Below are 22,162 nucleotides of genomic sequence, written 5' to 3' on the forward strand. Positions count from 1 at the left end.
CGTGGGTTTCCTCCGGGTGCTCCGGTTTCCCCCAAAGACATGCAGGTTAGATTAACTGGTGACTCTAAATTGAGCGTAGGTGTGAATGTGAGTGTGAATGGTTGTCTGTGTCTATGTGTCAGCCCTGTGATGACCTGGCGACTTGTCCAGGGTGTACCCCGCCTTTCACCCGTAGTCAGCTGGGATAGGCTCCAGCTCGCCTGCGACCCTGTAGAAGGATAAAGCGGCTAGAGATAATGAGATGAGATGAAAAAAGGTAAATGTTGACAAAAAAATGCAACTATGTTTGTTGTTGTTGTGAACGAGCGAGTCGCCAGAGGTCCATAACCGGGGTCTGTAACGATACGGACCGGCTCGCCAGCCAATCAGAGCGCAGGATTTGATGGAAACTGGCCCGCGAAAAAAAAAAAAAATTCCTGCATTTTATTTTATAGTCGGATCTTTCGAGTGTGTGAAGGACAGACTGCGTAGATCTCTGAGGAAATTGCGTTAACCATATTGTTCTCGCTGCTGAGGTTGAGGTCAAGCATGAAACAGTCTGTGTATTGGTGCCACAACCTAACAGGATAGCATGAACTTTGGTGCGTTTGTGTGTGTGTGTGTGTTCAGAGATCACGAGGTGAGCTGTGACTACCGGCCGGTACGTTGCCCAAATAATCCCAGCTGTCCTCCCCTGCTCACTATGAACCTGGAGGCTCATCTGAAGGAGTGTGAACACATCAAGTGCCCACATTCAAAATACGGGTGAGTAGTATTGCGTGTCTAAATGTGTGCTTTGGTTGCATGTTTTACTTTGCCATTTTTCGTTTCAACTCATAACGGTATATCTTGGCCACATCGGGTTCTTGTCTTTCTCTCAGATGCACGTTCATCGGGAATCAGGACACGTATGAGACGCACCTGGAAGCGTGCAAGTTTGAGGGGCTGAAGGAGTTCCTGCAGCAGACAGACGATCGCTTCCATGAGATGCAAGTAAGCTGAGTGATGGAACTCATTCCAATGTCTCGTTCCTGTTTATACCTTTATCAGTCCACTCACGCTTTGTCCACTTGGCTGTAGGTGACTCTGGCTCAGAAGGATCAGGATATTTCCTTCCTACGCTCCATGCTGGGCAAATTGTCCGAAAAACTCGACCAGCTCGAGAAAAACCTGGAGCTCAAATTTGGTAATAATAATATATTTATTTCTGAAAAACGTAGCTCAAAACAATACACATATTTCTGTCTGGCTGCTGAACCTCACGTTCTGGTCTTTGTGTGAACTGCTGTTGTGATGTTATGCAGATGTGCTGGATGAGAACCAAAGTAAACTAAGTGAAGATCTAATGGAGTTTCGTAGAGACGCCTCAATGCTTAACGTAAGCGGAAATATCCTTCATTCCATGACTCTGCACGGATCATGTTAACGTTCGCCGTAAAACATTTCAAATTGGTTTCACTTGGAAATGCAAGTTCACCTGCTGCCTTGAAAATGCAAGTGAACTCAATTTGACGATTATCTTTGTTTCAGCTCAGAAAAAGTCTCAGTTAGTCAAGACAGCTCAGTAATTCAAGTCTAACCTTTGAAATTAAAACACTTTTCAGAGCTCATTGAGTTAGAGAGAGAAAGGAAGTGGACATCTCTAAACAAGGCTGAAATGTTTGACTGTTTTAGTTCATGTTTTGTTGCTCATTTGGAGTCGAGATAGTTTTTATTTGCGATAGCTGGAATTAGGGATGGCGGAAACTAAAAAAAATCTTGACCGACCACCGAGCCTCATTAGCCGGTTAAAGGAACAGTCCACCGTACTTCCATAATGAAATATGTTCTTCTCTGAATTGAGATGAGCTGCTCCGTACCTCTCCGAGCTTTGCGCGACCTCCCAGTCAGTCAGACGCGCTGTCACTCCTGTTAGCAATGTAGCTAGGCTCAGCATGGCCAATGGTATTTTTTGGGGCTGTAGTTAGATGCGACCAAACTCTTCCACGTTTTTCCTGTTTACATAGGTTTATATGACCAGTGACATGAAACAAAGTTCAGTTACACAAATTGAAACGTAGCGATTTTCTATGCTATGGAAAGTCCGCACTATAATGACAGGCGTACTAACACCTTCTGCGCGCTTCAACAGCGCATTGATACCTTCACTCCTGTTTTCCCCCTCTCCCCCGCCCCCCTGACTTCCGTCAATACACAGCCAATGTGACTGGAAACATCAGTGCTGTGGTCAGGGGGGCGGGGGAGGGGGGGGAGAGGGAAAACAGGAGTGAAGGTATCAATGCGCTGTCGAAGCGCGCAGAAGGTGTTGTAATTGTAATTGTAATTTATTTCATATCAGGGACAGTGCACAAAAAAAAACATTGATCTTGTACAACAAGATAATATGCTTTGTGCCAGGTTATAGCAGATTGCTACTTTCCGCCTGCAGTCCCTGGGCAGGTTGATGGAATAATGAATACAAAAAAAACACATATTAATAATAAAAACAAATAAAATTACAGAACACAGATTGTAAAACTAAACTACTATCTCCACCAACCATAACACACAGACGTTAACACACACATGCTGTACAAACACACACTCACCCAATACACAATCACCCACAACCACAACACATAAACATTAACATACACACACTCACCCAACATCCCCCCGCCCTCAGATACACCCACACACACCCACACACACACACACACACATTTCATGGATGTGTACACTCCTGACTTGACACTAGCCAGTGCTTAACAAGATGTGAAAAAATGTGTGGGCTTCTACAAGAAATAATTTCTGATGGCAGAGTATTCCACTCAGTCATGGCTATACAGGAGAAAGCTGACTTTCCGAATGCCGTTTTTTACGTTGGGGTACACTACACTCACCCCTTGTTACAGATCTTGTATTTCTTGTTGATCGCTCAGAACGAAGAGTAACAAATTTTTTCAAAGGGGGAGCTACAGCATTATGAATGATTTTAAAAAGCAAATAAACATTTGAATGCTTGATTAAGTTATCAAAATTTAAAATACCATATTTGTTAAGTATCTGATAATGATGGTAATGACGTGGCTTTTTATCATGAATTTTGAAGGCACTGTTATATAATGATTTAAGTGGTTTTAGAATAGTTTTATTTGACTGGGACCAACTTGTAATACAATACAGAAAATATGGTATAATCATGGCATTTAAATACATGCTGGAGGCCTCAATGGAAAGAGAATTTCTTATAAATCTAAAATTGGCTAAGTTGAATTTCAGTGTGTTTGCCAACTTTTTCACGTGATGTTTAAACGTGAGGGTTGGATCAAGAGTAACCCCTAGATATTTGAATTTAGTACGCCTGTCATTATAGTGCGGACTTTCCATAGCATAGAAAATCGCCACGTTTCAATTTGTGTAACTGAACTTTGTTTCATGTCACTGGTTATATAAACCTACGTAAACAGGAAAAACGTGGAAGAGTTTGGTCGCATCTAACTACAGCCCCAAAAAATACCATTGGTCATGCTGAGCCTAGCTACATTGCTAACAGGAGTGACAGCGCGTCTGACTGACTGGGAGGTCGCGCAAAGCTCGGAGAGGTACGGATCAGCTCGTCTCAATTCAGAGAACAGCATATTTCATTATGGAAGTACGGTGGACTGTTCCTTTAAAGTCGGTTAACCTATGAGTTTAAAATTCTAGAATTGGAATTATTAGAATCTATTCTAAATCTAACCGCGAGCATCCGCACATTCAGTCCCAGTCGCTGCCCTCCACTCACATTACCTTTTCTACAGCGCGAAACATTTAGTCAAACGCGGCACTGATGTCGAGGGGTTTGTATTGGAGCGGAGGACAAATGGCTCCAGCTTAGAGACATCGTGAGAAGCGTGAAATCCCCCCTCGACCCCTCCTCCTTGTCCTTCTCCACCCGGGTCTGTGTCTGCGGCCGTGTCAGCAAGGGGCACGCGCTTTTGTTAAGTTACAACTTGGCATTAAAAATATCAGTGTGAACATCTCATCTCATCTCATCTCATTATCTCTAGCCGCTTTATCCTTCTACAGGGTCGCAGGCAAGCTGGAGCCTATCCCAGCTAACTATGGGCGAAAGGCGGGGTACACCCTGGACAAGTCGCCAGGTCATCACAGGGCTGACACATAGACACAGACAACCATTCACACTCACATTCACACCTACGGTCAATTTAGAGTCACCGGTTAACCTAACCTGCATGTCTTTGGACTGTGGGGGAAACCGGAGCACCCGGAGGAAACCCACGCGGACACGGGGAGAACATGCAAACTCCACACAGAAAGGCCCTCGCCGGCCACGGGGCTCGAACCCGGACCTTCTTGCTGTGAGGCGACAGCGCTAACCACTACACCACCGTGCCGCCCCCAGTGTGAACATGTTCTCAATAAATTGCCGTCATTTTCTAAGCGGCAAGCTTTCGCTCAGTCACTACCGCTGCTTGCATTGAGTAGCCTATTGAAAACAATCCTATCGTACACTTGTCCCATCTTAACTTTTCATTGAAGATAGGACGTTTTAGCGATACGGCCCCTGGTGTTTACAGTTACCTGCAGTAGGCTGTGTGTTGATATTGCATACTGCTACGGACTAGGCACTTTTCTTCAAAGTGAGTCACAGAGACCTCGTACTGCAATTGTTTTCCAGCTACGGATATTACGGTTACATGGCTGCTAATTGTGCACAGCCATTGGGAATGGGAAGCTGGAGCTGAGCTGATTAGCCGCTAAGCTAATATAGCAACTGTCTGATGCTAAGTAACATCAGTGAGTAACCAGGTTTTAGTTCAGATCTTGTGTATTATTATTATGTTGACATTAATATTCACCAGACTAATCAACCGTCGACTTCATTCATGCGCCGTGTTCTTGTTTCTTTGATAGTCAAGAATTTCCTTGATGTTACGTAGTAAAATGTAATCCAACACTGAGACTTCTTTCGCCGAGTGGCAGCTGTCTTCAACTGGGGCGGGAGGGCGGGACATGACTGAATGGGTGTTTCTGATTCGTCAGCTGTCGTCCTTACACCGCATGGCATGCCCCAAGCGTTTACAACACAGAATTCCAGGTTCTCCGCTCCAAAATCGGCAGCTTCAAAACGATTGATTTTTTTATATGTAGTGAAAGTTCATTATGTCTACCTATTGAAACTATTCTTTAAATTCGTTTCTTTAGACAAGGATTTTTTAAGATGTTACCTTGACAGTTTCGGCGATAAACTTCCGCCTTCTTCAAAACAGTTTTTTAATTGGTGACTGTTTTGAAGAAGGCTGAAGTTTATCGCCGAAACTGTCAAGGTAACATCTTAAAAAAATCCTTGTCTTAAGAAACGAATTTAAAGAATAGATTGATTTTTTTTTAACCGACAACCAAAAAAAAATTAACCGGTTGACGTTGATTCGGTCAACCATCGGTCAAACGGTCATCGGTTAACATCCCTAGCTGGAATGCTCACGCATTTCTAAAAGCGAGCACGAGCAGTATAGCTAGTCTTTAGTTTTAGAGAAAACATGCCTTTACGCCGTCATTCCTTTTATTGCATGTCCTTGTTATTAGTGACCTCGCTTTAGACAACCTCTGTTTGTTGTATTTGTTTTTTTTTTTAATAAATAAGTATGAATAATAACCATATGTCTGTCTTTACAGGATGAGCTTTCACATATTAACGCCAGACTTAACATGGGCATCCTCGGCTGTGAGTATTCTCTGTTTTTTGCATTATGTTTTTGTTTGTTTGTTTTAGGACAGTGTGACAGATTCTTTGTTTCGATTGGAGTCAGGAATCTGAATGAACTGAAGAGCCGTGTTAGAGTGCAGGCACTTACGGAGATATGCGCGGAGGAAGGGTGAGCACGGACCGTGAACAAAGCCAAATCGATAGTCAGAAATCGGAGTCGAGAAGGCAAGCACGGGTCGGGCGATCGGCGAACAACTTCGACGAGGAAAGGCAAAGAGCGAAAACTGGAAACAGGAAGCGAAACAGTCAGGAAAGATGCAAGGCTTGGTATGTACTGGGTTAGCAGGACAATACTTCGCAGAGAAGTGAGTGTTTGGGGGGTTTAAGCAGGGAGACCGGTGATCGAGGAGATTCAGTAAGCCGGAGACAGAGGGCGCTGTCTGTCTTGCGAATTGTAGTTCCAGGTGTCCATGTTTGTAGTCTCCTGAGCAAGTTCACTGACAAGCTGCAGCTTTAATTTCACGTCAGATTCTGCTCTGCTCACACCCAAAATGTCTTAGGTGGGGTTTACATTAGACCGTATCAGCGGATCATCAGATTAACGTTTTTAAAAACGATTAGCGTGCACACAGCAACGCCAATACACGGATACGCTAATCACATGACTAATTTGGCACATAAGTTGAAATGTGTCAGTGCGGCTCATCGCTTCCTCCTCAGCGGCTGCGCTCCAAATCACTCCGCCCTGAACAGCGAGTGCCCTCTGGAGGGTGCGCACTCCGGCCCTGCGCAGCTCACAGAGCGCGCGAGTGAAGTGCACGAGCAGTGATTCGGGACTGAGCCGCTGTGCGCAAGTCACTTACCACTTGCAAGTGGAAGGATGGCAAGCCTAAAGACAATCATAACTACACAATGGGCAGTATTTGCATCAGTATTTGCAGTATTTTCATACTTTTATACTCTTTAATGAAAGGTGATACAAGGCGGAAGTCCGCGCCGTTTTTCAGCAGTCGCGTCACATGACCAACGCCAGTGAATCAGGAAGGTGGATGTCACAGTGACGTTGTCCAGTGACGACGCCAGCTAGAGCTCAGCACAGCGTATCCTCAATGTTTACACAGCACCGGACCAGACACGATCTGGATTGAATACGTGGACCCTGGCGGATTCCCGTTTCCCGGCGTTTCCAGGTGTTTTAATGTAAACGGACAGTGCATCCGCGAAGAAAACGAGACAGATACGGTCTAATGTAAACTTGGCCTTATTGTAATGTCAGAGTTGTGGTAAGTTGTTACGGGATTATTTCATCACACACATGTCCGTAACAGAGCGGAGGCTTTATCTTTTGATATGAAACAGCATGCGAACAATTTGTACACAGCATCGTTTGCTATCTGGCGATCGAGGAAACCTGCCATTGTTTAGCACCTGCTCAGTCACAAATACGAGCCTCATGTATCACTTATCCCCGTGTTCTGAACCTCATTCTCGAAGACCGTCCATCAAAAAGCAGTATGGTCAATATTATAACGATCATCTAATTCATCTCATTATCTCTAGCCGCTTTATCCTGTTCTACAGGGTCGCCGGCAAGCTGGAGCCTATCCCAGCTGACTACGGGCGAAAGGCGGGGTACACCCTGGACAAGTCGCCAGGTCATCACAGGGCTGACACATAGACACAGACAACCATTCACACATCTTCACATTCACACCTACGGTCAATTTAGAGTCACCAGTTAACCTAACCTGCATGTCTTTGGACTGTGGGGGAAACCGGAGCACCCGGAGGAAACCCACGCGGACAACATGCAAACTCCGCACAGAAAAGCCCTCGCCGGCCACGGGGCTCGAACCCGGACCTTCTTGCTGTGAGGCAACAGCGCTAACCACTACACCACTAATATTATAGTTATTCGATGTGTAATAACCTTTAATTTCTATACATTTTCTAGCCTATGACCCTCAGCAGATCTTCAAGTGTAAAGGCACATTTGTGGGTCATCAGGGTCCAGTGTGGTGTTTGTGCGTTTACTCCACCGGTGACCTGCTCTTCAGCGGCTCCTCAGACAAAACCATCAAGGTACGTTCAGCTTTACAGGTTCGAGGTTTGTTCAGGTTAGAGGTCATGTTAGCTGTGTTTCACCTGGACATGCACTTAAGCACACCCCTGAGCATGACGGCACTTTGGCACTCTGTGTGAACCAGAATAGCTAATAAAGATCAGCACTGACAGGGTTCCTACGCAGTATGGAAAAGTATGGAATTTGATTTTAGTATTTTCCAGGTCTGGAAAAGTATGGAAAATGGAAATTAGGGTATGGAGAAATATTTGTGTTTCCAGACCTTTGCCGCTACATAGTAAAATGAAGCTCAACATTCCGACATTCAGTTGAATTTTGCCAAAGAAATGTGTTGAAATGCGGAGGGAGGGAAACGGGTGTTCTGTTGTACCGGCATGCGCTCCGCCACACCCCCTGAACCTGCTTGCTTCTTGCAAGACTTTGGACAAGACGCAGGAAAACCCCCTGCTACAAAACGCCTCTTGAACACGCGTGAACACTAGGGCTGTAACGATACACCCAACTCACGATTCGATTCGTATCGTGATTTTTGACCCACGATTCGATACGCCCACGATTTTTTTTAAAATGTTTTTTTTAAAGTAGTAAATTTGACTTATTAACATTTACTTACTTACATTAACTATTTAATAACAAATAATTCAGACCACTGCAGAGAATGAGTAATATGTATGCAAAAATGAACAAATGTATATCCAAAGATTGTTTTATTTCTCAAAATAATACTGTTGAGCCGGAAGCTCTGTTTTTTTCAGTTCTGAAAAAGTCATTTTTCCAAATCGTGTAAATCCGTTAAGATTTTTTTTTGGGGGGGGGGGGGGGGTATAGGGGTGGCTCTCTCACTGTCTCACTCTCATAGGGCCAATGATTTTCTGTGATCGCGGAAAACAGATGGAAATTACGGAATTTTTATGGTGAAACATTGCTCGCGTGTCAAAATGTAACTGCCGCAGAAGGCTTCCGCCCAAGCAGACATGCCGGTCAAGTGATTGTGATTGGCTTGTGGCACACCTAGCCAGCCAATGAGCTGCTTGTTTACAGATTCGCTCCCCGCGTCGCAACCAGAATGGCGACCGCTTAAAAGAAACGAATGCTCTGCCAGTGGCGAGTGTGGACGTTGCGTGACTCGCAGAAGATTGTCGCAGGTCGGCGAAAAAACGACTTACTAATAGATATAAAAAAATAAAAGTAATTTAAGTAAGTTTAAAATGTAATTTAAATAAAAAGTAAAGTATTTATAAATTGAAGTTTGGAAGCGCCTCTGTTTTGGGCTGAGGAGAAGTTTGAAAGGGTGTACCGCGATTCTGCCTTCTTGTATCGCGATACGGATCGTGGCTCTGCGTATCGCGATTTCGATTTCGATACGCATATCGTTACAGCCCTAGTGAACACACATCATAGCTCCAGTCAGTGTAAAAACGCTTATGGCTTATTTGGCAGTGTTGCCCGAATTTGCTAGAAAAATAAGGCACATGGACCCTGAAAACAAGCGACCCAAGACAAAAAAACCTGCCAACAAAAATATGAAGGCTGTGTACGCAAACATACATCTAAAAATGTATACACACTTTGAATCATTGTGAAGTAGGTGTTTATTAAAATTCATTTCATTTTCAAGGTGTAATAGAATTTACAGACATCACTTTGTTGTATCACTGCCTCTAACTGATGTTTATAGTCTGCGCTATGAGACCTGCAACAGTCACTGAAAGTGAATGTCCAAAAATACCAAGAGAACTGAATGTGATTTGCATTGTCAGCAGTGACTGGACCAGAATGGATGTCAGTTTGAGAACAGGCGGTGACTAAATAATAAAATGTCTGTAAATTCTATTACTCTTTGAAAATTACATGGATTTTAATAAACACGTACAGTACTTTACAGTGATTAAAAGCGTGTATACATTTTTTTTCGGGACATCCTGTATGTGCTTGACATCTTCACACACCTGTGTTTTAATGTCTTGAAGTGTGCATCAGATACGTGTGCGTCAGAGTGGCATCCTGTATTTTGTGTAATGTGTGTATGGGTCAGTCCATGAAATGGGGTTACCAAAATGTGACATAGAGGGAGTCACTTAAAACAACTTACAACTGAAAACAACTTTTATTTCCATGAAGCATTGACCATATAAGAAAATATAACATAGTTGTTAAGATAACTCCTGCTCTACAATGTATGATAAAATCCATAAATATTTACCCGGTTGCTAATGTAACAAGGACACGAACAAGCTTTTAAAAATAAAGGAAAAATATTGATAAAATCAGTTTTTTGCTTTTATTTGCTTACTTTAAACATTAACCCTGAATAAGAATTCATTAGAAATATTAGTTCCACATCATAAACACTGAAAATATGAAATACCAGCATTTCACAAACTTCATAAAATCTCTTTAAGATTTGAACAATAACAACAGTCATTAACAGGAAAGAGTTTCATCCTATAGACCCTTTTCAGTCACGTGACCTACGTAAACGCGACCACCATTTTGGACATGTAGCGGACTTCGGCTCGAATTGGTTTGAATGCGAGGAAGGCGACAAACGGAGAACATACAAGAAAAAGGAGCGAGATGCAGAAAACACCTTCGCTATCCAGGGAGAAATAACAACAGTAACGACACATTAGCAACGCCGTACAGAAATAACGGTTGATGGCACAGACCCTTTCGGTTCTCGCTCATCTAGCTGCTACAATGACTGCTTAGACTGCAACAATAATACCTAACACACATTTAAGTATCCGTCGTAAAGACGTGAAACTCGTCGAGTGACGAGTGTGTTCATTGATGAGCTAACACAATCTAAAAGTAGACATACCATCACACTGCCCTGGCGCTGTGTACAGTTTACCTTCTATGGTTTGTGCACTCACTATTTGCCATTACTTTCTCCAACCGTTGTTACAGATTACAGGGAACGGCCTGGATTTAAGAGACAAATACATGTTCCTCTTATTTTGAACACTTATTTGTAGGCAGTGCTTAATTCGTAAAGTGGGAGGTCCCGGAGCGCAGAGGATGAGCGGCTCCGGTGCGGGAAAAAAGAGGGGGGGAGGGGGGCGCTGCGCTTCTGGGCATGTTTTGTAATAACACTGCAAATTAAGTTCATCTGCAGATATTTTGTGGATGTCGTTTCATGAGAGAAATCACCAACAAGACAGATATCAAAATCAGACATTAACACTAAATAAACTTGCATTTTTTAATTTAATTATTTGTTGTTGTTTTTTTTTGTTACATAGTCAAAAGAGGTGTCGGATCACCGGATCCAGTGTAAATAGCTGCCGGAGCCAACGCCCGAGGTTCCGGAGCGCGCTCCGGCTTGCTCCCCCTCAAATTAAGCGCTGTTTGTAGGACACTGCCTCTGATCTGTCCTACAGTCTACCAACAGCAAAGGAACACAACGCTAGCTAATGTCGTTAGCTAATAGCTACTACAGAAGAACAAAGAGGTTACAATGGGTTATTTTAGCCTATTTGGTTACACACTCGCCACCACAGAATGTTAACAGCAATGTAATGCCTTTTCTGGCTAATTTTATTCGTCTTACCTCCAACAAAGTGGTCACTGCACAAGCGTTGGTATGCCGCTATCCATCTTCTCCGTCGGTCAGCATCTACCGGGATCCGATAAAATGATAACCCTTGCCTTGTTTGTTGATGGTTACTACATCCAGGTGCACAACAATATAGTGGCATGATGGAAGTCTTGTTGAAAATAAACACTTTCTTTGCTGCCGTTCCTCAATGCTGGCTGTGGTAGACTACTGGTAGTACATGTCCAAAATGGCGGCCGCGTTTGTCGTGACGTCACGTGAAAAGGGTCCATATGGGGTAAATGAGATTATTGAATTCATTACTTTACTTAGTCACACTTATATCTGCACTTCTCTAGAGCACGTGTTGTGGTGTGTGAGATCCCGCGAGAAGTTATCTCGCGTCAGTTCAGCTGACCTAGATTGAGTAAATAGGTCTCGCAGGTTGCGAACGAACCAGGAAGTGAGTGGACGCTAAGTTAGGATGTGAGAAAAAACATCGATAATTACTTTTATTGCCGTTTGTTTAAATTTCTTTCTACCTACATCGTTTTATAGTATATTCTTCTTTATATTAAAAACATCAATCATGATTTCAACTCGTTTTATCGTTTTTTATAAGCCTGGTTTCTAACGTAACACGGTAGGACATCACAATGTTACGCTCACAACCTATTTTTAGTGGATGAATTCGAAGCTGGCACGGTGGTGTAGTGGTTAGCGCTGTCGCCTCACAGCAAGAAGGTCCTGGGTTCGAGCCCCGGGGCCGGCGAGGGCCTTTCTGTGCGGAGTTTGCATGTTCTCCCCGTGTCCGCGTGGGTTTCCTCCGGGTGCTCCGGTTTCCCCCACAGTCCAAAGACATGCAGGTTAGGTTAACTGGTGACTCTAAATTGACCGTAGGTGTGAGTGTGAATGGTTGTCTGTGTCTATGTGTCAGCACTGTGATGACCTGGCGACTTGTCCAGGGTGTACCCCGCCTTTCGCCCGTAGTCAGCTGGGATAGGCTCCAGCTTGCCTGCGACCCTGTAGAAGGATAAAGCGGCTAGAGATAATGAGATGAGATGAGATGTGAGTGTAAAACTAAATTGCAAGTACCATGAAACTAATTTTATTGAAATTCTCAGAAAGTAATGAAGGTTTATTTAAGCTCAAAGTCAGCAAATATTCCATGTCACAAAAAACGTGTCATCTGTGTCCAGTCACAGGGGAAGAAAATGTTTCACATTTCTTTATTTCAAAAGAAAACTTCATTTTTTTTATTTATTTTATTTCTTCAAACAATATTTATGGATAATCTGCTAAATATTTCTTTAAATCATGGAAATTAAAGATGAAATGATTATGTAAACCCGGACCAATGAAAAGTAACATCATTTCATGGACTGACCCATATATATTTATGACAAAAACGGCACTGATACAAATTTTAGGCCAAGCTAAATATGGTATGCATTTTGGTGGTATGTCATAATGTGAGTACCTGTTTGATTTTCAAGTAATTCTTTTAAATACAGGGAGTGCAGAATTATTAGGCAAGTTGTATTTTTGAGGATTAGTTTTATTATTGAAAAACAACTATGTTCTTGATGAACCCAAAAGACTCATAAATATCAAAGCTGAGTATTTTTGGAAGTTGGAGTAGGGCTTTCTTAGTTTTAGCTATCTTAGGAGGACATCTGTGTGTGCAGGTGACTATAACTGTGCATAATTATTAGGCAACTTAACAAAAAACAAACATATACCCATTTCACTCATTTATTTTCACCAGGGAAACCAATATAACAACTCAACATTCACTAATATACATTGCTGGCATTCAAAAAAAAAAAAAAAAACAAATCAGTGACTAATATAGCCGCCTTTCTTTACAAGGACACTCAAAAGCCTGCCATCCATGGATTCGGTCAGTGTTTTGATCTGTTTGCGATCAACATTGAGTGCAGCAGCAACCACAGCCTCCCAGACACTGTTCAGAGATGTGTACTGTTTCCCCTCCTTGTAGATCTCACATTTGATGAGGGACCACAGGTTTTCTATGGGGTTCAGATCAGGTGAACAAGGAGGCCACGTCATTAATCTTTCTTCCTTTAGACCCTTTCTGGCCAGCCATGTTGTGGAGTACTTGGATGCGTGTGATGGAGCATTGTCCTGCATGAAAATCATGTTTTTCTTGAAGGATGCTGACTTCTTCCTGTACCACTGCTTGAAGAAGGTGTCTTCCAAAAACTGACAATAGGACTGGGAGTTGAGCTTGACGCCATCCTCAACCCGAAAAGGTCCCACAAGCTCATCTTTGATGATACCAGCCCATACCAGTACCCCACCTCCACCTTGCTGGCGTCTGAGTCGGACTGGAGCTCTCTGCCCTTTGCTGATCCAGCCACGAGCCCATCCATCTGGCCCATCAAGACTCACTCTCATTTCATCTGTCCATAAGACCTTAGAAAAATCAGTCTTGTGATACTTCTTGGCCCAGTCTTGACGTTTCATCTTGTGTGTCTTGTTCAGTGGTGGTCGTTTTTCAGCCTTTGTTACCTTGGCCGTGTCCCTGAGTATTGCACACCTTGTGCTTTTTGACACTCCAGTGATGTTGCAGCTCTGAAATATGGCAAAACTGGTGGCGAGTGGCATCTTGGCAGCTTCACGCTTGACTTTCCTCAGTTCACGGGCAGTTAGTTTGCGCCTTTTTTTTCAACGCGCTTCTTGCGACCCTGTTGACTATTTTGAATGAAGCGCTTGATTGTTCGATGGTCACGCTTCAAAAGCTGGGCAATTTTAAGAGTGCTCCATCCCTTTGCAATATATGTCACTATTTTTGACTTTTCTGAGTCCGTCAAATCCCTCTTCTGACCCATTTTGCCAAAGGAAAGGAAGTTGCCTAATAATTTTGCACACCTGATATAGGGTGTTGATGTCATTAGACCACACCCCTTTTCATTACAGAGATGCACATCACCTGGTATGCTTAATTGGTAGGAGGCTTTCAAGCCTATGCAGCTTGGAGTAGGCCAACATGCATAGAGAGGGTAATGTGGTCAACATACTCATTTGCCTAATAATTCTGCACTCCCTGTATATGAGTAGTTGTTTGTTCGCTGAAGTCTCCAAGAGACTGAGAATTTGAGTATGGAAAAAGTCTGGAATTTTAAATTTGAAAATGTGTAGGAACCCTGCACTGAGATCAAGAGTGATGTTGAATACATAACTGTTACAGCTATGTCAGTGATTATTATTATTATTATTATTATTATTTTTTTTTTTTTGGCTTTCCAGGTTTGGGACACCTGCACCACATACAAGTGCCAGAAAACTCTAGAGGGCCATGATGGCATTGTGTTAGCACTGTGTATTCAGGGGTGAGTGTGTGTGTGTGTGCATGATACTGTCTTTATCTTTATAATAACTATTTACAGGGGAGCTCTAATTGTGTCTAATCCTCTTTTTCTCATGCTCTCTTGTTCGTTCTTTCTCTCTCTCTCTCTCTCTCTGCAGGAATAAGTTGTACAGTGGCTCAGCAGATTGCACCATCATTGTAAGTGAGCTGATGCAAACACATCTTTTTTTCTCACACGAATAGCATCAGCTCACATTACTTAGCACATTTTGCTTGTGTGTGTGTGTGTGTGTGTGTGTGTACGCGCAGGTTTGGGACATCCAGAACTTGCAGAAAGTGAACACGATCCGTGCACATGATAATCCAGTCTGCACGCTCGTCTCCTCACACAACATGCTCTTCAGTGGATCACTCAAAGCAATTAAGGTGACACTGAAAGACACGACATACAGTTAGGTCCATAAATATTTGGACAGAGACAACAATTTTCTAATTTTGGTTCTGTACATTACCACAATGAATTTTGAACAAAACAATTCAGATGCAGCTGAAGTTCAGACTTTCCGCTTTAATTCAGTGGGTTGAACAAAATGATTGCATAAAAATGTGAGGAACTAAAGCATTTTTTAAACACAATCCCTTCATTTCAGGGGCTCAAAAGTAATTGGACAAATTAAATAATATGTTCATTTCTAATACTTGGTTGAAAACCCTTTGTTGGCAATGACTGCCTGAAGTCTTGAACTCATGGACGTCACCAGACGCTGTGTTTCCTCCTTTTTAATGCTCTGCCAGGCCTTTACTGCAGCGGTTTTCAGTTGCTGTTTGTTTGTGGGCCTTTCTGTCTGAAGTTTAGTCTTTAACAAGTGAAATGCTGCTCAATTGGGTTGAGATCAGGTGACTGACTTGGCCATTCAAGAATATTCCACTTCTTTGCTTTAATAAACTCCTGGGTTGCTTTGGCTTTATGTTTTGGGTCATTGTCCATCTGTATTATGAAACGCCAACCAATCAGTTTGGCTGGATTTGAGCACACAGTATGTCTCTGAATACCTCAGAATTCATCCGGCTGCTTCTGTCCTGTGTCACATCATCAATAAACACTAGTGACCCAGTGCCACTGGCAGCCATGCATGCCCAAGCCATCACACTGCCTCCGCCGTGTTTTACAGATGATGTGGTATGCTTTGGATCATGAGCTGTACCACGCCTTCACCATACTTTTTTCTTTCAATTATTCTGGTAGAGGTTGATCTTGGTTTCATCTGTCCAAAGAATGTTCTTCCAGAACTGTGCTGGCTTTTTTAGATGTTTTTTAGCAAAGTCCAATCTAGCCTTTTTATTCTTGAGGCTTATGAGTGGCTTGCACCGTGCAGTGAACCCTCTGTATTTACTTTCATGCAGTCTTCTCTTTATGGTAGATTTGGATATTGATATGCCTACCTCCTGGAGAGTGTTGCTCACTTGGTTGGCTGTTGTGAAGGGGTTTCTCTTCACCATGGAAATTATTCTGCGATCATCCACCACTGTTGTCTTCTGTGGGCGTCCAGGTCTTTTTGCATTGATGAGTTCACCAGTGCTTTCTTTCTTTCTCAGGATGTACCAAACTGTAGATTTTGCCACTCCTAATATTGTAGCAATTTCTCGGATGGTTTTTTCTGTTTTCGCAGCTTAAGGATGGCTTGTTTCACCTGCATGGAGAGCTCCTTTGACCGCATGTTTTCTTCACAGCAAAATCTTCCAAATGCAAGCACCACACCTCAGATCAACTCCAGGCCTTTTATCTGCTTAATTGAGAATGACATAACGAAGGAATTGCCCACACCTGCCCATGAAATAGCCTTTGAGTCAATTGTCCAATTACTTTTGGTCCCTTTAAAAACAGGGTGGCACATGTTAAGGAGCTGAAACTCCTAAACCCTTCATCCAATTTTAATGTGGATTCCCTCAAATGAAAGCTGAAAGTCTGGACTTTATGTCCATGTCCATTATATAACTATAACTTGAATGTGTTTCAGTAAACAGGTAAAAAAAAAAGAAAATTTGTGTCAGTGTCCAAATATATATGGACCTAACTGTATATATATACACATGTGTGTGTGCAGTATTATGTGTGTGTTACATGTGCTATTCATGTGTATTTTATTTCAAATAAATGTCTCCTTATAGAAAGCTTCACCATATTACTGTACTATATTTCGGTGGACAGGTAAAAAAAACACCACTTGTGCGTAAATGAGACTGAAAAACAGCTCGTGATCGTGCCCTGAGACAGTACAGGACTGAACAGTGTCCTCACTACATCATGTATTGTTTGTTTGTATCTAGGTGTGGGATATTGTGGGCACGGAGCTGAAGCTGAAGAAAGAGCTCACTGGTCTGAATCACTGGGTCCGAGCTCTGGTCGCATCTCAGAATCACCTGTATAGCGGATCCTACCAAACCATTAAGGTAAAAGAATACGATCAGTTACCACACTGGAATGAAATGTCACGGCCCCACTGTAAAGCTGTACTCTAGTCAGTCGTGCAAAGAATAATATAAACAGCTTTGCAGCAGTTAATCGTGAAATACTTGGTAAAACCTTTTTGTTATTGAACGCCACGTAACCTTTTGCCGACTAACAAGCTCTCAGACATTATCTCCTGAGCTCCCTCGTGGGCACATTTACAGCAGCTGGAACACCTAGATCAGGGGTGTTTGTTAAGGTCCAGTTACTTGCTTACAAAGATACAGAACTGCAGCTAATGTGACGGAATAGCTACAAGTTACCTTGTACGGCTATAAATAAGACAGTACAGAGTGGTTATGTTTTTTGTTTTTCAGTGGCATTTCAATGTTGCCACTTTGGACTAATGCCATGAGCTGCGAACAGATGAGGCATGTTTTGACTTTGACTCGAGAAATGCTGGGTCTTCAGGGGAACATGGGGGAAAGCCATGGCCTAATGGTTAGAAAAGCAGCTTTGTGAACAAAAGGTCACCAGTTCAATTCCCTGGACCAGCAGGAATGGCTGAAGTGCCCTTGAGCAAGGCACCTGACCCCCAACTGTTCCCCAGGCTGCTCTGGGTATGTTATATGTCGCTCTGCTAGTCTTAAGAGCATCTGCTAAATGCCATTAATGCAATGTAATGAACTGTCAGCCAGTTGGTGACTTTTGACCTACAGTGAGAGGAATAAATCCATCCATCCATCCATTATCTGTAGCCGCTTATCCTGTGCAGGGTCACAGGCAACTGACTACGGGCGAGAGGCGGGGTACACCCTGGACAAGTCGCCAGGTCATCACAGGGCTGACACATAGAGACCAACAACCATTCACACTCACATTCACACCTACGGTCAATTTAGAGTCACCAGTTAACCTAACCTGCATGTCTTTGGACTGTGGGGGAAACCGGAGCACCCGGAGGAAACCCACGGGGAGAACATGCAAACTCCGCACAGAAAGGCCCTCGCCGGCCGCTGGGCTCAAACCCAGAACCTTCTTGCTACAGTGGTGCTTGAAAGTTTGCGAACCCTTTAGAATTTTCTATATTTCTGCATAAATATGACCTAAAACATCATCAGATTTTCACACAAGTCCTAAAAGTAGATAAAAAGAACCCAGTCAAACAAATGAGATAAAAATATTATACTTGGTCATTTATTTATTGAGGAAAATGATCCAATATTACGTATCTGAGTGGCAAAAGTATGTGAATCTCGAGGATAAGCAGTTAATTTGAAAGTGAAATTCGAGTCAGGTGTTTTCAATCAATGGGATGACAATCAGGTGTGAGTGGGCACTCTGTTTTATTTAAAGAACAGGGATCTATCAAAGTCTGATCTTCACAACACATGTTTGTGGAAGTGTATCATGGCACGAACAAAGGAGACTTCTGAAGACCTCAGAAAAAGCATTGATGCTCATCAGGCTGGAAAAGGTTACAAAACCATCTCTAAAGAGTTTGGACTCCACCAATCCACAGTCAGACAGATTGTGTACAAATGGAGGAAATTCAAGACCATTGTTACCCTCCCCAGGAGTGGTCGACCAACAAAGATCAGTCCAAGAGCAAGGCGTGTAAAAGTCGGCGAGGTCACAAAGGACCCCAGGGTAACTTCTAAGCAACTGAAGGCCTCTCTCACATTGGCTAATGTTAATGTTCATGAGTCCACCATCAGGAGAACACTGAACAACAATGGTGTGCATGGCAGGGTTGCAAGGAGAAAGCCACTGCTCTCCAAAAAGAACATTGCTGCTCGTCTGCAGTTTGCTAAAGATCATGTGGGCAAGCCAGAAGACTATTGGAAAAATGTTTTGTGGATGGATGAGACCAAAATAGAACTTTTTGGTTGAAATGAGGAGCGTTATGTTTGGAGAAAGGAAAACACTGCATTCCAGCATAAGAACCTTATCCCATCTGTGAAACATGGTGGTGGTAGTATCATGGTTTGGGCCTGTTTTGCTGCATCTGGGCCAGGACGGCTTGCCATCGTTGATGGAACAATGAATTCTGAATTATACCAGTGAATTCTAAAGGAAAATGTCAGGACATCTGTCCATGAACTGAATCTCAAGAGAAGGTGGGTCATGCAGCAAGACAACGACCCTAAACACACAAGTTGTTCTATCAAAGAATGGTTAAAGAAGAATAAAGTTAATGTTTTGGAATGGCCAAGTCAAAGTCCTGACCTTAATCCAGTCGAAATGTCGTGGAAGGACCTGAAGTGAGCAGTTCATGTGAGGAAACCCACCAACATCCCAGAGTTGAAGCTGTTCTGTACGGAGGAACGGGCTAAAATTCCTCCAAGCCGGTGTGCAGGACTGATCAACAGTTACCACAAATGTTTAGTTGCAGTTATTGCTGTACAAGGGGGTCACACCAGATACTGAAAGCAAAGGTTCACATACTTTTGCCACTCACAGATATGTAATATTGGATCATTTTCCTCAATAAATAAATGACCAAGTATAATATTTTTGTCTCATTTGTTTAACTGGGTTCTCTTTATCTACTTTTAGGACTTGTGTGAAAATCTGATGATGTTTTAGGTCATATTTATGCAGAAATATAGAAAATTCTAAAGGGTTCAAAAACCTTCAAGCACCACTGTATGAGGTGACAGTGCTAACCACTACACCACCCTAAAGAGAGATCTCATCTCATTATCTCTAGCCGCTTTATCCTTCTACAGGGTCGCAGGCAAGCTGGAGCCTATCCCAGCTGACTACGGGCGAAAGGCGGGGTACACCCTGGACAAGTCGCCAGGTCATCACAGGGCTGACACATAGACACAGACAACCATTCACACTCACATTCACACCTACGGTCAATTTAGAGTCACCAGTTAACCTAACCTGCATGTCTTTGGACTGTGGGGGAAACCGGAGCACCCGGAGGAAACCCACGCAGACACGGGGAGAACATGCAAACTCCACACAGAAAGGCCCTCGCCGGCCCCGGGGCTCGAACCCAGGACCTTCTTGCTGTGAGGCGACAGCGCTAACCACTACACCACCGTGCCACCCACCCTAAAGAGAGATGTCCACGTTAAAAAATATTCAAAGGTATATACGGTATATTTATAAGCACGAACAAAGAGATGTTTAAAAAAGGGAAATTTTGGCGGGGAAAAGCAGGAACAGGAGTTACACAGAGAACAGTAAACAACGAACAGCACCACTGTGTCCATTCCTGCACCATGCAATCTTACAATTGTTTTCTTTTTCTCTCTGTCTTGCCTTCAGATTTGGGACATTCGTTCTCTGGAGTGCGTCCATGTCCTCCAGACCTCCGGGGGCAGCGTTTACTCCATTGCAGTCACCAACCACCACATAGTTTGCGGCACTTACGAGAACCTCATCCACGTGAGTCACTGTCTCTGCCCTGAATGCTACAGCATCATGCAGATAGCCATCCTCCTTTCACGTGCACACATGCATTTACCGTCTTCATGAGATCCGATTCTTTTCTCTGTCCTCGTCCACAGGTGTGGGATATCGAGTCTCAAGAGCAGGTGCGCACGCTAACGGGACACGTAGGAACGGTTTACGCTCTGGCCGTCATTTCTACTCCAGACCAGACCAAAGTGTTCAGTGCCTCCTACGATCGCTCACTTCGGGTAAATGTCAAGAGTGATACAAACTTTGCATATCTAGTCCCAATGTGAGTCGTTTAAATTGTCAGGAATCAAACTGATTTATTTTATGATTGGTGAACTGTCCAGGTGTGGAGTATGGACAACATGATCTGCACGCAGACTCTGCTGCGTCATCAAGGCAGCGTCACTGCACTGGCCGTCTCGAGAGGACGCCTCTTTTCTGGAGCCGTGGACAGCACTGTGAAGGTTGGGCTCACTCTTCGTTAAAAGTGGACTTATTTATCGATTCTTTTTCTACTTTATCCTCTTTTATTTATCTATTAGTTTTGATGTCCTCAGATTGTGGAGGTCATGCATGGTCCTGTTATGAACAAAGTGCTTGTGTGTTATTGCGTTTTGTTTTTTTTTTAATGTGCCTTTGTTGAAATTAATTGTGTTAGACTTTGTTGAGCACCGTCTCATGTGAACATCATTTAGAAGATCTGTTGAAAGTCCATATCACGGGTAAATTCAGGAGCAAGATCGATGTAATTCTCCTGTTTTATATTAAACTTTGGTCAAATATCACTACGTTCAGACTGCAACCTGAAACGACCCATATCCGATTTGTTGTGAAATCCGATTTTTTTTGTTAGGCCGTTCACATTACCAATTATATGAGACTTGTATGCGATCTCCAATATGAACGGAAAACGACCCAAAAGTGTCCCGCATGCGCAAATTGACACGTAATAAGCACATCTACGTAATACGTAAACAAAAAAAAGCGCACTCTTCATGTTTAATGATTTCTTTTGTTTGTTTGTTTGTTTAATTATCTGGTTAGTGTTAAAGTGTGAGGTCTCGTGTGTGTTTTTGTTTCTGAACTGAAATGAAAACGTGTAGCCTGGTAACGAGGGTTGACTCCTAAATGTCTCTATATAAGTGCACTACGTTACTAGGAAGTAATGAATTTTTAAACTCTATATAGTGCACTCGAGCTTCAGTAGGCAGTCGTTTGGGATACGGCCGCTGTATTACCAAACTCTTAATTCAGGCTTAATAATTTGCACATATTTATTTCGTCATATTAATAAACTTTTTCTACATTTTTATAAATATTTATTTAGATTGTTTATAGCCAGCTGAATTCTGCAGCTTCTCTCAGCGCTGGCTCAAGGTGCAGAAACACCAGTGCAGTTTGCTATGGAGATGAGGCGAGACCTGCCGATGTGGTTTTTGTGGCGGCGGCGGAACTCACACAATAATCTGATTAATGTGGGCAGCAGACTAATGAGACCGAAGGTGTCAAATTACTGGAAATTTCCAGAACAATCTTATAATCTTGTAATACAGGATGGTTTAAGTTATAAATCAGTTATAGAAACTGTTTTATTTAATCAGGCTAACAGATCAACATCCAGGTCCCTACCAAATCCACCATTAGCTTGATCAATTCTATAAAAG

The 22,162-nt window shown here is 42.9% G+C and overlaps 1 protein-coding gene across 3 annotated transcripts in view; it reads left to right on the top strand.

The window, feature by feature from the left end:
• Nucleotides 1–22,162, top strand: part of traf7 (TNF receptor-associated factor 7) — a 60,394-nt gene that overhangs the window by 34,273 nt on the left and 3,959 nt on the right. For all 3 annotated transcript variants that reach the window (XM_060901297.1, XM_060901299.1, XM_060901298.1), the window contains 13 exons: nucleotides 610–744; nucleotides 861–972; nucleotides 1,060–1,165; nucleotides 1,284–1,357; nucleotides 5,641–5,689; nucleotides 7,626–7,753; nucleotides 14,569–14,651; nucleotides 14,788–14,827; nucleotides 14,939–15,055; nucleotides 16,958–17,080; nucleotides 20,364–20,483; nucleotides 20,606–20,737; nucleotides 20,843–20,962. In XM_060901297.1, the coding sequence (XP_060757280.1) occupies nucleotides 610–744; nucleotides 861–972; nucleotides 1,060–1,165; nucleotides 1,284–1,357; nucleotides 5,641–5,689; nucleotides 7,626–7,753; nucleotides 14,569–14,651; nucleotides 14,788–14,827; nucleotides 14,939–15,055; nucleotides 16,958–17,080; nucleotides 20,364–20,483; nucleotides 20,606–20,737; nucleotides 20,843–20,962 (1,339 nt within the window). The remainder of the gene's footprint in view (nucleotides 1–609; nucleotides 745–860; nucleotides 973–1,059; nucleotides 1,166–1,283; nucleotides 1,358–5,640; nucleotides 5,690–7,625; nucleotides 7,754–14,568; nucleotides 14,652–14,787; nucleotides 14,828–14,938; nucleotides 15,056–16,957; nucleotides 17,081–20,363; nucleotides 20,484–20,605; nucleotides 20,738–20,842; nucleotides 20,963–22,162) is intronic.

The sequence above is a fragment of the Neoarius graeffei genome, chromosome 20, assembly GCF_027579695.1.
Source record: "Neoarius graeffei isolate fNeoGra1 chromosome 20, fNeoGra1.pri, whole genome shotgun sequence".
Taxonomy (NCBI): Eukaryota; Metazoa; Chordata; class Actinopteri; order Siluriformes; family Ariidae; genus Neoarius; species Neoarius graeffei.